This window comes from Carassius gibelio, chromosome A2 (assembly GCF_023724105.1).
Source record: "Carassius gibelio isolate Cgi1373 ecotype wild population from Czech Republic chromosome A2, carGib1.2-hapl.c, whole genome shotgun sequence".
NCBI classification, from domain to species: Eukaryota; Metazoa; Chordata; class Actinopteri; order Cypriniformes; family Cyprinidae; genus Carassius; species Carassius gibelio.
Genome location: NC_068372.1, coordinates 24846623 through 24863023, shown reverse-complemented (window position 1 = coordinate 24863023; position 16401 = coordinate 24846623). Strand labels below are relative to the sequence as shown.

Sequence of the window (16401 nt, the reverse complement as noted above, 5' to 3'; positions counted from 1 at the left end):
GATTACTGGTATTAATATCATTATCATGTTCCTGAGATGCTGAATTCAGATATCTCACAGATATGGAGATATCTGGAACAAATGTGTAAATTCAGTCCACCAATCAATGCAGGCCCATAACATTAAATGTTAATTACCGTATTTTCCGGACTTTAAGTCACACTTTTTTTATAGTTTGGCTGGTTCTGCGACTTATAGTCAGGTGCGACTTATTTATCAAAATTAATCTGACATGAACCAAAAGAAATGAACCAAGAGAAAACATTACCGTCTCCAGCCGCGAGAGGGCGCTCTAATGCTGCTCAGTGCCCCTGTAGTCTATCAATGAGCAGCATAGAGCGCCCTCTCGCGGCTGGAGACGGTAATGTTTTCTCTTGGTTCTTGGTTCTAAATGAATAGTCCAAAAAATACGTGTACATTAGCAACAACAATCAACCGCAGTGATTCTGATCAAGTAAGAATTTTAAAAACAACTAATATTAAAGAGCATCCTGGCTAAAGGAGAATGTGTTTGATTGAAGCAATAAACAAAAACTATTATATTATATTATAATGCTTTATTGGTGAAAATGGACAATTTATACATTTTCTTTCTTCAAAATACACTGTAAAACTAATAACCTTAAAATACACATTTGTTTTAAAGCCTATCACTCATGTATTACTTTCTTACCCTCAAATGATGTTTGTGCAAATTACATAAATGCACTTCCTTTTAAGATTATATTTAACAGTGTATATACATGAACCACATCTCACATATAACTTTCACATGCAGTGGAATAATACATAACTTAGAATTACTTATAATTAACTTAACCAATAGGTGGCGTCATCAGCCCTTTAATACTACGGTTTTGCAAGAAACAGCTTAAATCCATTCAGCTTCCTCTCCTTTAAAATTTCTGTGCTTGCCCACAAATAATGATACATATTCTACAAAACATTTTACAGTAAATACTGACTATTTTATAGAGCATTATTCATTCTTGTTTCAGTGGGCTCTTCTCATGGGCTCTACAAAAACATTTACAGTAAACACCAAAGTACAAAATACGGTTCATATAAACACATTAGATAGCTATTTGCTAAGATAAATGCATTTTAATAATTCACTCGTTCACCTTGGCTTGGTCTCAAACATGTTTGTGTTCAGATTTCTAGTTATAAACCTCTAAAACTGAGATGCCACTATTTGAAACACTTCATGTTATCCTTGCTTTGCTTTTGTTTCCTCATGAATGTCGTCGTTCTCTTCAAAACAGAGCTGCCTTAAAGAAAACTCCACTGTCTACAAACTTTGAATCTTTGTAGAAAAGTTTTCATCATCCTAATAAAAATATCAGAAAACTAGAAATTCTCTTTAGAGGATATAAATTCATTCATTTTGGTTGTACAGAGTACAGACACTGCTTTTTACTTACATTTAAGCTTAACTTTTTCTGAGAGCAGTTGCCTTGTGACAAAATTATATACCTATTATACAGTATATCGAGTACATGTTCTTTAGCAGCACTAATTCTCTGCAAACAAGGTTTAAATGTCTTAAGTCCTTGTGAAACAAGAGCTTTAAATGCTATTTTTAGTGCAAGGTTTTTATAATAAATTGAATTATTGCGCTTCTTTTAGCAGCACTCTGTGCTTAAAATTTCAGCCCTCTTAAATCACACAGCATGGATGTGTGACTTTAACCCTTGCAAATGGCAATAACAATCCTCTTGTTTCATATAACAAAGGCACTTGACAAATATGAGGCATCTGTGCAAAGCTAAACTGGCATTTCTTTTGCTACAACTTCTCAAAAGTTAAAGATTTCCTGCAAAGCCATGATATTATTATATTAAGCTAGGGTTTGCAGTAATCTTTATTTTTTTATAATCTGATAATCTGACTAAACAAGCTGGGCAATAACCCATAATGCCCTGGTCACCATGTTGAAGAGTCTAACCAAGCCAAGCTGATTCCTTTACAAACACGACTGACACATTTCACTTCTATGCGCTGTCATGCAGGGCATCTCCACTGACTCCCAGAATCCCTCATAATGCAATCCAGTCTTTCATTTAGGAGAACTGATCAAATTCTTAAACATTTACATTCTGCATTGATATGTCCATCTGTTTAAAAAAATGTATGCTTTTCTTAGCATGTAAAATTTCCTGTGACAGTCATCTGCCGTCTGGTTCAATAACTCTTCAGTAATCGTTATATTCAGAACTCTTTAGCTGATCAGTGGAAACACCACTACAAGAACTGATCTATTACTAATATTTAATGCTGATGCAGGATGTGTGTCCACAAACTGACTTCCTCTGGCCTCCTCTGGACAGACTTCACACAGATGTGTGTAAGTGTGTGTGTGTGGTTCCTCCTCACTCGTTTCTGGAGGTGATGTCCTGATAAAGACACACAATATGGATGTTAAATTCATTATTTAGTCCCATTTTTGTCTCTGCATACAGAAACTTAATCTGTACCCAGGTTCTCACCTCAGTCTTTGCTCTCCTCCAGCGCACTGCGGTTCCAGGTTTAGACATACCTAAGGGAGAGAATGATTTTACAATATTTTACCCATAAATTAGTAGTGAAGTTAGGTTTATAATATAACTATTGACTGCTCACCCTAAATGTAATTGGTTCATGGGAGTGTATTCCTATTATGTTATTTAACAAACTTGATACACAACAGTAATAAATCTTGATACTGATCAAGAAATCAACATGAAAACACACATGCGCGCACACACACACACATATAACATTCATATACAATACGTGTCTTATTGTGCACAATTCATTGGAGCAATTTATTTATCAAATTAAATAAATCTTTATAACTTTAAAATATATAATAACATTTCAGTATATTTCCCATAAACACCTGTTTCATTCTATGAACTCACCAATCAAATGTGTATGAATAGAATTTCCAAAAAGTCCCAAGCTTCATTTTTAATTAATGTATATTTTTCATTGATAATATTTCAGATTATGTAAACATAATAGTGACTAAGCTTGCTATTTTAATTTATTTGTTTACTCACATATAGATGAAAGCAGAACCATGAATGCCACTGCTGCAGAAACACCTCCCAGCAGCCACCTGTGAGGATTATGATGTCATTAATCTATTAGAAGTGAAGCTCCGCAATTTCAGATACAGCTTCTCTTTCTCTCTCTCTCTCTCTCTCTTTATCTCTCAAACACACACACACACACACAGACACACATTTTCATTACCCGGACGAGATGGCAATGCAGAGGCACAATGTAAGGATGAGGAGAAGGACTTTCATAAGCACAGTTTCTGAAACAAACATAATCAAAATAGTTTCCAGCGGTTTCTATTTTTCCATATTCATCAAAAGCTCATAGCAGGCAAGGACTGAAGCTGTAGCTCTTTCATTGCTCTTTCTCACCTGATGTCTTGCTGGATGAGCTATAACTATTGAGCTGACACATGGATGGGGGAGGAACATCCAGGAGGCCGCTCACTGATTGGTTGAATTGTTCATAGGCGGAGCATGACTCATATGGAGTCTCCTCCTCTTCTAGCTGAGTCTGAGGCACTTTATCAGGGGGGGAAACAGGATCTGTTGGATCTATAAAGAAACACACATTTTCAAAAAAACTGAACAGCTGTAGCAATGATTTAAAATAAAACTAGAAGCCTTCTAACCATAGGTGAAGCTGATGGGTGTGTTTGTCTCATAGCTGTTGTCCAACTCTTCCCATGAGGATGTCTGGAGTGGGGTGATGGGGACAGATCTTCTAAATACTCTTTCTTCCAGCCAGGATTGGCATGATTGACTCACATCACTAATAAGACTGGCCAGTGATCTTTTGGCTCGACGCTTTCGTCTGAATATACTAATAAGCATACACATACAAAAAGGGTTCATTATTTATCAGATTTAAAGTTGCATTTTAATCCTGGGTGACACAGGCATTGAGATTCATGACATTCCTTTTTGCACCATTAAAAAGCCATTGGTTATAAGAAGCATTTTGTATAGGCAAAAGTTGTGTAAAATACTTAAGATTAAAATACATTTGTTCTAGAAGTGCTAAAAATGTATTTAATTAAAATAAAATAAAAATATGATTACCTTTTTTTTTTATCAAGCTGAGGCAGTTAATATGCCTACAATATATTGTAAATATAATATAGTCATAACATAGAATATGTTTAACAGGCACTATTGTATAATCTGTAGTGTTTAGTATACAGCACACCTTGAATGAGATAGGACTGAATTCATTCATACTCAATGTTGTTCACACACATCAACAAACACTGTGATAAATCTCACCGTACAAGATTCTCTTTGTATGAGACGCTGGTGTGTGAGGGAGTCAGGGTGACATTACCCTCGTCATCTGTGGTAAAACTGTCCTCTGTTATAACGTAATAACCATTGGCTAGTAGGCGGGGGCTTCGGCGGCATGCGCACACGGAGCCTGTCAGCGGATTGGTGGAGAAACATTCAAAGGAGGAGTCAGAAAAGTGCGAAACGTCAAGACTGAAAGAGAGAAACAGCATTAATGCACACACACATTTTTTACAGATGCATAAATAAGCACTAAACATATTCTTAAAGAAAATAACAAAGAAAAGTCTATAATTGCTGATGTTTGTCTACATGCCTGTACCTGTGACAAATATATTCAGCCTCCTGCCTCCTGGTCTTAACCGGAGAACCTATGACAAACATCAGGTCAGGTGAGTCTTATCAAAGAAAGTGTGCACAAGATAGAAGAAGAATGAGAGAGAGAGACGCGATATGAGGCCATACATACTTGTAACCGCTCCTTTGAAGAAGAAAGACATGGCTCACGCTGCTGCTAAACCTGTAATAATAACAACACATTAATAACATTCAGCCCAAAGAAATTAATAGTACACAATATATCAAAAGTGTATTGCTAATGTGAAACAATTTTTGAACTTTTTCAAAAGATTTTTACATCAAATGAATTTACATAGATTTTACTGAATAATTCTTTGTGCAAAAATTAAGGTTGTGCAAAAAAAAAACATACAACAGAGATAAGATATAACTAAAAAATAAATGTAAATATAAATGATCATATAGCTACTGATATATTTTTATAAACCTGTAATAATGATTGCATATGATCTACAAATGTGTACTACTCATCTGAATTTTTTATGAACTATTGCAATTATTTATTTATATATTCACATACCACATTAAGGTTGTGCAAATGAATAAATAAAGATCAAATAAAAATCAAATGAATATAAATAATTATATACTGACATAATTATAAACAAGTAATGATGAAAGAACATTGTAAAGAATGAAAATGTCTGTCAATAACATAAGGTCGGTCACACAAAATCATAAAGCTCTCTGTAAGCAGGGCCAAATTAATGATATTCACAGATCCATATTTTTTTTTCTGCTATACAGCTAAAGAACCATTAATGAAAAACAAGTGTATAAGTATAATAAAATATATAACTATGTAAGTGTACTTCTTTAAATAATATCTGTTTGAAGTCTTGAATATAATGTACAATTATACATTATTCTAAATAAAAGAAAAAAAGAAAAAGGAAAATAAAATGGTTAAAAATTAAATATGCAATATAGATTATATGGAAATGGAATTACAGGCATTCTTTTCTACAATGGATTTCTAAAGAAATGAGGCCAAATGAGAGGAAAGGCTATTATTTATACTATTTATATATTATATATCTTCTAAATTACTATATCCTTACTTTTTTTCCATGTTAATATTTGTGCAAAATAGATAAAATGTTCAAAAATAAATGTATTTCATGAAATAAAATGAATCATCTAATAAAAAAATGGGGAGGGGTGTCTGACAGGATGTAAAGGGAGTGGGATGGGGAGGGGGAAAAGGAAGCCATGATGATCGAAATGGGGATGATGCTGGCAAAGTAGGTGGGGACCAGTTACTGTACTTCCTGTTAACCACTTCCTGGCTGGATATAAACTGATTGGCTAAACAGAGTGGTGTGCATGCGTGCGCTGCAGCTGCCAGCAGAAAAGCAGTGGCGACTAAAGGCAAAGAGTGAGGAAGGACAATAACACATGCTCTCTCTCTCTCCCGCACACACACAAAGCAGCTCATTTGTTTGTCTTAAAAATCTGTTCCCAGAGTGATCACATGACACACTTCTGCAACTTATTGCTTGTGTTTGAACAGAAAGTCACTAAAACCCTCATACTCATTTCCTGTAGAAACAAGGGAAACAAAGCATGATGAGATGCTGATATTGCATCAGAGTGTCAGTGAAATGAGTAGCTGCAATATCAAAGCTCATTACAGAAAAACCACAAAACCACACATGCATTGCGACACACAAACAGAGCTCAAAATATAAATTAACTATTTACTTCTACTGGCAATTACTATTTAATAATTCATCTATTAAATTTAATAAGAAATTGTGATTATGATCTAACCCATATATGGCTGAAGAGAATATTTTGCAGCATATTGTACAAATGTGCAAACACTATATTTATGTTAATACTGTTATTAACGATTGATGCTGTAATGTCTGTTTAGTTCATTTAGTGGTTTTATGTTTTCTAAAATTGATCTGTTTCTTTGATTTCAGTTCCAAACAATCTTAACGTATTTCGGTCTACTTTGTAGTTTTTATTTATAAATAAAATTTTCTACCTAACAGTCTATCTTCATAAATAATTTGACGTGATAATAACAATACTAGATTACTTTAAATTAGATATCAGAATAATTTATTTTATTTTACTCAAAATAAATACTTGAGAGATATTTATAAGAAATCTGGCGTCCTCATTATTTTCATGCTCTTAAGTGTGTTAGTTTAATTCTGCGTTCAGACTGTATAAAAACGGATCAGACGCGACGCTCCTCAAGTCTTTGTTGCGCGGCCTGAAACAGAGCAGCTAACGTTACGTGATGCGCGAAAAACATTCACTCACATATAAAGCTGTGAGTTTGTATAACATAAGATAATCGCACAATTTAATAAATCTAAAATCTCACAGTGTATAAAGATAATATAGGTGATTATGCCGAAGCGTAATGTGATACTAACATCCGGTTTCTTCTTCTCCGCATTCTTTAACGCTGAATGTGCTCTGCATCTACTGTGCAGAACATATGAAAATACCAAGATACATAAACTAGAGAAAAACAACTCACCTAAACCGCGGAGAATGCAGTGCTGATCAAGTCTGTCCGCTTACCTACAAACACTGGCATGCGTGAAGAACCACGCCTACTGCAAGAGAAAGAGAGAGAGAGAGAGAGAGAGAGGGAGAGAGAAAGAGAGAGAGAGAGGGAGAGAGAAAGAGAGAGAGAGGGCGCTGTTCAAAACCAAACATCTCAGAATACAGTACTGCACCTGTGATGCAAACGCGATAGCCATTGACGTATAATCAGGGCTCTCAAGTTTTGAACTGAGTTCAGAGTGAGATTTTGCCCGCGGTCGCGATGTCGGCAGGGGTTTGATGGGGACGGGTGTCTGATCTCATAAATGACACATATTCTTACAAATAAAATAATATTTATTTAATTCAGCATTTATTTGTGTGTGTGTGTGAGAGAGAGAGAGAGAAAAAATGGTCAGTGCTGTTTATAGTAGGTGTTGGTAGCTGGTTTTGAGGCCAGGGGTTGGTGGCTCCCATTTGAATCACTGTGGTTCCAGGCCAGCCATTTTTCACAGTTCCATCAAGTGCTAAACTGTTCCTGGTTTTGGTCTTGTTTAATCCCACCATGGAGAAAACCCTCTCAGCATAGGTATTTGAATGAGCAAGCACTAACACTAATGCAGCTATTTTAGAAATCCTCCCTGCTTATGTCCCTCACACCTTGATGGACACAGGAGTTATCTTGTCTGCAGACTAAGCACCAGTAAAAAGAGCTGGTGGTTCCCATTGTGATGAATGGCGATCGGGTTGACCACTCCTTCTTAAAGGAACACCTACAGGTGGCTGCTCTACATAACCCTCTCTTTTTCCCTGTTTCCAGTGGGTTCTCCACTGTTTCCTCTATGGTCCTCCACAGTCTCTTCCATGCACCCATCCTCTACTGGCACCCTAACTCCCTCCCCTACTGTATTCTCCACAGCCTCCTCCTCTGACCTAGCCACCTTTTTAGGGAGCTGGGCCCGCATTCATAAAGATTCTAAGAATCCTCTCAGAAAACTCTTAATTTAGCTTAAAAACTTTTACGTAGGAGTCTTAGCTTAAAAGCGATTCGGGACCGATCTGAGAGCAACTCTGAGTAAGGAAAAGACAAAAACGTTTATCTTAGTGAGGAGGCGGGGTTGAACCGGTTGCTATGTATGACACAATCTTTTGAAGACTCTGATTGGCTGGTTGTCCAAGAAGGAAAAAAAAGAGTGATTTTAAGTATAGGGTCTATTCTAATCCTCACTTTAAATTTACATGCGTAATTTTTCCTATTTGACCGTTCTCTCTCTCTCTCTCTCTCTCTCTCACACACACACACACACACACACACACATTATATGTGTGTATATGAATTCTATTTTTTTATTTACCATGCTTTTAATTTCCTATAAGGTATTTGATTGGCTTAGAATGATAAAAATTGTTCCACTCTTTCCAATTACAGTGATTGCCGTCCTATGTAAGTGGCGGTTTGAGTGTTGGTTTTAATGTATCAAACATGGAATCAAAGCCAAGAAGAGCGAGAAAGCCAATCTGGACAGAGGAACAGTGTTTACTGTTAGCCCAGTTAGTGGATGAACACAAGGCCATTCTTAAAGGAAAATTCAGACACAGCAAGGGACAAGAAGCAGACATGGGAGCGTATAGGACAAACTATTAACGGTTCATTCCCCCTGCTTGTGTTCACCTATAAGCCTGCTATATTCATAAATGCAGTTTTTAGAGCCTGCAAGGTGGGAATCTCCAGTGGAAACTAAATGAACTGTGACACAATAAGATGTTCTGAAAGTGCTGTAATTGTTTGTGTGATCACTGCTTACAGAAGATTGTGACAGACCCAAATCATCACTATTGCATTGTTGCATGTTCCCAGTTGCCAAATATCGTAATGTAGTGATTACTTTAATTTATATATTAAATTATATTATATTAAATTATTATATAATCTATACCGTCTTATTAACTCATTGTCATCCATTGTCTGCAACACATTTCTTCTGCCTCTTCATCTTTCTGCCATTTTCTCCTCTGCTAAAGAAACTCTTAAGCCTCTTAAAAGTCCTCGTCTGTGCTCATAACAAATTTTACCTTAAGACCTCTTTTAAGGGATAAGATGCTTTCTGAATTAATTTTTTCTTTACCAGGATTTTTTTCTTTAATTTTAAAAGTAAACGCCCACATTTCTAAGAATTTTCTTAGAATTTTGTCACTAGGAACTACTTTTTGCATTAAGATTCTTTATGAATACGGGCCCAGATCTTTTAGAACAAAGCATGAAAGATTGCTCCTTTGCCTCTTCCCTGACATCTTTGAAATAGACGAATGCAATAATCAATATTATACATTGGATAAAATATAATGAAATAGCCTAGGCAAAACGTTTTGAAAATGGGGACCAGGATGAGGTGCAGTAAAAATAAAAGGAAAGAAAAATTTTTTTTTTTTTAAACTATTATGGATACTGCCATACAAGTATTATGGATAGGCCTATTATAGAAGTCTCTTATATAAAACTGTCAGAGTAGCCCCGCATCCTCTTCAACGTGTAACTTTGGCAATAAAAAAATAATAGTGGGCTAATAATAGGCACAAAAGCTACGGCCGACCACGTATAATGGCCAAAATTGCGTGCGTGTCGGGGTCATAATAACCATCAGACCAAAACATATCTTAGACTGTTTTTAAAAAATGTTAAATTAATATATTGATAAAAAAAAACATATAGTGAAAATCTGTGTCATTGTCTTGACAAGTCTGTAACCGTAACGTTACCTACTTCAGCGAGCGTCTGGATCTGTGTTGCACACGAGCCTGTAAAAATCTTACCCGGATACAGCAATGCTATTTTCTGATTGGCTGATCGGTAGCTATATTTTTTTTATTCGATTAGCAGGTGCGTGTCAGGGCCTTCGGGGAACTCACTTGATTCCTCTACGTTACCTGTTTCACTGTTTAAAAAAATAGCGCCGCAACTTGGTGGGCGTTGTCCTCGTAATGTCTCTGCGTGAGAAATACAAGGTGTGGCGTGTGAGCGTGTGAACGGGTTGAAATGCGTGAGTCTCACGCCCAATGCGTGAGACTTGAGAGCCCTGCCGTATAATATATATATATATATATATATATATATATATATATATATATATATATATATATATATATATATATATAGATACAAACCTGTAACAGTGGTTCTGATTTTATTGCCTGCATGTGTCAGTTACAAGTTGTAAATTTGTAGAGGGTTCATGGGGTTACTATTAATAATTTGGAACCCCAGTTAGGATTTGTCATTCAACAAAAACACAAAAAGTTGTTTTTAGGCCGAACACAGACTCAACAAACCGTTTCCTCAGAATGTGGGCTGATAATTTGAGAAATTCCTCTTCTTCATCCTCCTCATCCTCCTGCTGAAGATGAACATTCATCTGTGAATCTATGTTTGTGATTCACTGTCATGCCTTCATTCAATTTATTATGTGAATAAGAGGTGGGCGATTTAAGCAAACATTTATATTATGATATTCTAGATTTCAGTTAGAATATATCAAAATATACACTTTTTTTTTTTTTTTTTACATATATTTGCTTTTGATGTAGAACAATATTGAAAGTAAAAGTAAGGTATCACATTTGAAGAATACAGTTTTTTTCACAAAGTAGTTTTATAGTTATTAAAAATAATAATTACAAAGAAGCAACTTTTTTTGCTTACTCCATAAACAATGTATTGTTTTGATTTGTCTTTTATGGCATACTGTATTATCATTATAATATTAAATATATATTCATATTTAAACAGTTATTTATCCAGTACATCGAGCACATCTGTGCGTGAGTCTTCTGCTTACTCCATCGAGATGTATATAACTTTAAGTTTTTATTTTACTTCAGCTTACTTTTCCTTGCTATCCTCTTGTTTTATATGTATGTATATAATTACTCCGACCTCCTGGAAATAATAACAAATTCCTTTTATATTTGTGCACACTTGGTAAATTTTGACTTTTACTTCCTTTGTTAATCCAAATATGAGAGTTTGGAAGCTGAACATAGTGCTTCGGGTATTATGAAAATCTCAGTGCAGAAACGCTGGAGCGGAGAAGAAAAGTTACTGTAATAACATAACATAACATAACATAACAATATAATATGATATGGCATCACTTATTACAAATGAATATTTTCTTCTTCCTGTTAAAAGCAATATTTAATCTCAGAGGTTTTCAAAAGTTGACACTATTTCCCTTGTTACCTAAAATGAAAGAAGTACACTTCAAAACAGCAATCTCGGGAACATCTTTTTTTCTTCCATTGATTGTACTGTTAAATCCTTTATTATTTATCATATTGTAATATTTTCGTGTGATGGCAAAGCTGAATTTACAGCAGTAGGGTTTTCGAAAATTCAAAGGAACTTTTTTTTGTAACATTGTAAATGTAACAATCACTCTAAATTAATTTAATGCATCCTTGCTCAATAAAAGATTTCGAAAATGTATATATATATTTTAAATGTTCTCATCCCCAAGCCTTTGAACAGTAGTTTATGTTACATATACTATCATTTATTTTCACAGAAATATTCAAATTTGTTTTGTTTGTTTTTAATTTCAGGAGAACTATGTGAGTGAAAAGCTGAATTGAAAAGTGAGCATGCATTATAGTGTTCGGCTGTCTTTAGATAAACTGTGTGTTAGTGTGCTCCTCATGTTAGGTTGCTATGTGCTGGGAAGAGCCGCTCAGCTGTTGAGATTAATTTCAAAAGACCTTTTTTTGGCTGATGGGACAGTCTTTCTTTCACTCTGCCAGTCTCTGTCTCTATGATGTTGGTGTTTGCGTGAACACAAATGTAATTGAGGTTCAGTCCCCAGCTTAACTACCAATGTTTGGACAGAGTCATCTGCTCCTTACATGGTGATTAAGACACAACAAAGAGTAAAAGGACACATTAGACAGCATGTTTTCACATTTTAATACATTTCACATGTGGCTTATGGTAACAGAAATGATACAAACACATCTGCTTGCACTGTTAATTAATTTGGCAACCCAACACATATACTCATACACTCTCACATTCTGGAGCACAATTTTTTATGAAAAGACCCCCTTTTTCTTCCACTTACTCATGAACTACTTTCTATCTCTGTATTATATCTATGTTTATTTCCTTCCTTTCTGTGTTCAGTCTTCTTGGACACGGGTCGCTCCCGCCTCCGATACTGGACCTTCCCTCTTGTTCTCGCTGGCCACCTCTGTGTAGGTCACATCTGGGCTAGATTTCCTGCCTTTTGGAGGAGTAACAGCAGACTCCCCCTCCGCTCCCTCTTGGCCCTCAGCGACTGTGCGTTCCTTCTTCAGTTTGATTCTGAACGATTCTTTATTAGGTGCTTTCTTAGCAATGTTTTCCTTCAGCCTCTCACTGCCCTGACGGATCTTGTCTCGCTGCTCAGGGGGCACGATCTTCTCACCCAAGGTGTTGATTTTGGTTCCGAGTGTTTGGCCCGTCTTATTAAGGCTCTCCTTGGTCTTGCTGAGGTTTTCCCGTGTCTTCTCACGGGTCTTGTTCATGTTCTCTTTGGAGAACGCTGCTTTGATGTTCTCGATGCCTTTTAACCCGCTCTGTTTCAGACGGGCGCCCCGTGATGACTCTGCTTCTTCAACCACCATGTACTCATCATCAGATGATAGGTCAGCAGGGATTTCATACTCATCTGGCTCCACCTCCAAGTTAGCAAGCCCTGCCCCCTTGGGAGTCTTGGTGACAGCAACAGAGGGAACTTCAGTTTCACCCTGCAGTCAGAAAAGAGAGACCATTATTTAGCAGGAAAACACACTCTGAGTTCACCTGCTCCTAGAAGGTCATGGAGAAGAACTCTGTGCTGTTTGTCTGTATATAAAACTGTATATAGTAACATTCATAAGGAAATTGCAGTTAACAGCTTTGCTGGAGACCTGAATTTTTTAATGCTTTCTTGCAACCCACCTCAAGAATCATGGAGCTGATTACCAAACATTAATTATCTTATCAACATATTTAGACTGAATTATTTATTTCTATTAAAATTAATATTTAGATTTTTACATCGACACATAAATAATCTCCTACATTTAAGCTGAGTTATGGTGAAAAATGTTGGTGCAGTTACAAATTATTTCTTAAGTATTTTTGAGATAATCCAAATACTTATTTGCGTTCAACTGTTTTTGCCTAGTCCTAAACAACATTGTATATGTAACCACGTACAAACATTGTACAGTCTAAAGCCTGGTTACATGAGAGGACCCTTCCCTGGAGGGAATTCTTGTAGTCTGTAAGAATGGATATTTGTGTAGATGTATCTATAAACTTCCTATTCAAGGAATAGCCTTAAAGAGTCTATTCCGCTGTGTGTGCAGCTCTATATAAAGAAACCTGAGAATAACCACATAAAAACACACATGCTTATACTGACACACACACACTCTAACAGACCAATTTTTTATTTTATTATTCAAAACATTCTCTTGAAATATTAGGAGTCAAACAGAATAAATTGCCAGCATTTGTGCATTGCTACTTAGCAGAATTTAACTGAATCATCATTTGTGTCACTTCCAAACCATATAGTCAGGATTGGGGCACCAAATGTAAATTGGTGAAAAATGTAACAAAAATGCAATAGATCATTGACAAATCCACATTAGACAACTACTAATCAGAGATACTCAATATCATAGTCCTCTCAAAAATGAATCTTTACTCACCTTCATTTTACTCCAAATATCACAAATGAAGAAATTTTGAAGAATGTCCGTAAACAGAATTTTGGGTCCCATTGCCTTTAAAAGCATTTTTTTTTCATACTATGGAAGTCAATGGAACATGAAACTGCTTGGTTACCAACATTCTACAAAATATCTTCTTTCGTGTTCCATGGATGAAAAACAACAACATGAAGGTCAGTAAATGATAACAGAATTTTCATTTTTAGGTGAACTATGCCTTTAAGGCCCATGGTCACTCTCTGTTTCTCTCTTTCTGGAAGTCTCTTCAATGGTTAAATCAAAAATATCTTTATGTCACTCATCAGCAATACTATCAGAATCAGAAATAGTTATCCAATCATCTCTAAAAAGGAAGTTCTCAAGTGTGCCCCCTATTGCTATGTGTGAGATTACAGTGCCAACTTGCTGTTAAATGGCAAAAGGATCGAGCCAAACCCTCAATCACCCATAACACACATGCAGCGGTTGTTACGTGTGATTGTGTTTACCTGATAGATAACAACCCTGAACTTGTTGCGGGTGAGCAGCTCATCTTGTGTAGTTTCCACTTTCTTCACACGCACATTCTGTTTCTCCACACGTGAGCATACTTCTTTAACGTGTGCACTCACGCGGCGGGCTTTCTGCAGTAGTTTGTCAACGGTTGTGGCCGTGGCGCCATGGTCTTGAGCTAATTTGAGAAGCTCAGATTGGACAGAGCTCACCGAGCTTTCGAGCTGCTGCTGATGCTCCTCCATGCGCTGCTGGCTGGCCTGGACACCTTCAATGATCGTAGACACGCGTTCTAACAGAGAGAGAATCGACAAGGCCGAGACAGGCTGCCCGGATTCATCCTCGACCCCCGGCATTACATTTCCTCTCTTTTCCATCTCCAATTCTCCCTTTCACACTTCCCTGAAAGTAAAGCTACTGGGCCAGAGATTAATAAAGTGCCAGACGGAATCAAACACACAGTACAGAGAGAAAGTGACACTCCAAGAGAGAGACCCCAGTGGAATCTGACAAACTCCACCCTGTTCACACACACAGATAGAAATGCATGGATATAAATACAACTGTAAGAGGATACTAAGACATTTTTGGAAGCTGTATCACAGAAGCACTGGAAAGCCCCATTAATTCAAACATTACCATATTGTGTGCATGTGTTATCTAGGCTTTTGGATTATTTGTTGCTCTCTCAGTTTTGAAATATCTAAAATGACAGTGACATTCAACAAACGCCAAATGTGTGTGTTTGTGTGATGAGGTGGACTAACTTTTATAAATCCACCCCCCTTTGGCATACTGTCAACTCAACGGAAGCCAACAGCTGTGGAACATGCACACACACACAGTGTAAATTGACTTTAGAGATGTTTGGTATTGGTGTTTTGACCTCTGACCTCACATTCAGGCAACCTGAGATTTGAAAACTACATCTCCCAGCATGCACTTAGAGCCTCTGAAGAAAATAGACTGACTAGTACACTGACAAGTTCATTCAAAAGAAAAATACCCAGAAGATAAAAAGCACTAAAACAAAGAAGTTTTCTTTTAAACTCACTTTATAAATGTTTACAGATTTAACATGCAAAATTATACAGACCTTCTCTTAAAAGCAAATCATTTAATTTACAAAGATTCAGTTGTTTTACTAGGTTTTGGATTGTGCTGCTATAAAACTCCATTTCTGAAATTAAAATATTGTTTTTCCCAACTTAATCCACTTTATTTTTCTAAACGGAAGTAAACTATTTTCTGTGAATGTGCATTTCTGCTGATATTTGCCACTATTTGTGAAAAACTAGAAGAATAACAAAGTGCAATAACAGTTAAACTTTTTAAAAATATATATATTGTGCTACAATCCAGAGTATTTACCATTACAATAATACATTAGAAATATGATAACAAATATTGGTTTGTAATATCAAGCAGCATAAATGGACTGTTTTTGCACAGCGTGTGTCACATTGTGTGTCACACAAAGTGTCACATTGCACATTCAAATGACAAATGGCAGCTTACGTTAAAAATAAGGAGAATGGATGACAAAGTATAAATAGAAAACAATGAATTCTTGTAAGAATGTACTTTCTCTGATATGTTTTAACCTTCAATTGTGTTGACAGGACCTTGCTGTGTAGCTGCTAAGGCTTTATATTGCCCATTATATTGTCTTCCAATCATTAATCTTATAGCTTATGAAGGTAATAGCAAACAATCCAGTATACATTCAAACACTCTATCAAGCTAGGACGTTTTGCATGACAAGAATCACTCAAGTTGTGAAAACATTTCACCATGTGGATGTGCTGCATTTGGACTAGAAAGAATGTGAGGGACAAAGGTGGCAAAAGGAGAGAAGTGAAGTGACTTGTGGCCAAGTATGTTGTTCCATACTCAGAATTTGTGATCTGCATTTATCTCATCCAAGTGCACACACACAGCAGTGAGTAGCGAA

The 16401-nt window shown here is 36.2% G+C and overlaps 3 protein-coding genes across 3 annotated transcripts in view; 1 reads left to right on the top strand and 2 right to left on the bottom strand.

Moving 5' to 3' along the window:
- LOC127934313 (apolipoprotein M) overlaps positions 1-16401 on the top strand; it is a 72263-nt gene that overhangs the window by 2813 nt on the left and 53049 nt on the right. The gene's annotated exons all lie outside the window — the stretch shown is intronic.
- On the bottom strand, positions 538-7304 carry LOC127934303 (transmembrane protein 71). The gene is made up of 10 exons (XM_052531594.1): positions 7195-7304; positions 4801-4851; positions 4654-4702; positions 4314-4523; positions 3680-3870; positions 3420-3602; positions 3241-3307; positions 3045-3103; positions 2490-2539; positions 538-2396 (listed from the first exon to the last, which is right to left on the bottom strand). The coding sequence occupies exons 2-10, from the start codon at positions 4829-4831 to the stop codon at positions 2373-2375; spliced, it is 864 nt and encodes a 287-aa protein (XP_052387554.1). The 5' UTR covers positions 4832-4851; positions 7195-7304; the 3' UTR covers positions 538-2372.
- On the bottom strand, positions 12145-14968 carry LOC127934296 (caveolae-associated protein 4a-like). The gene is made up of 2 exons (XM_052531582.1): positions 14444-14968; positions 12145-12980 (listed from the first exon to the last, which is right to left on the bottom strand). The coding sequence occupies exons 1-2, from the start codon at positions 14822-14824 to the stop codon at positions 12372-12374; spliced, it is 990 nt and encodes a 329-aa protein (XP_052387542.1). The 5' UTR covers positions 14825-14968; the 3' UTR covers positions 12145-12371.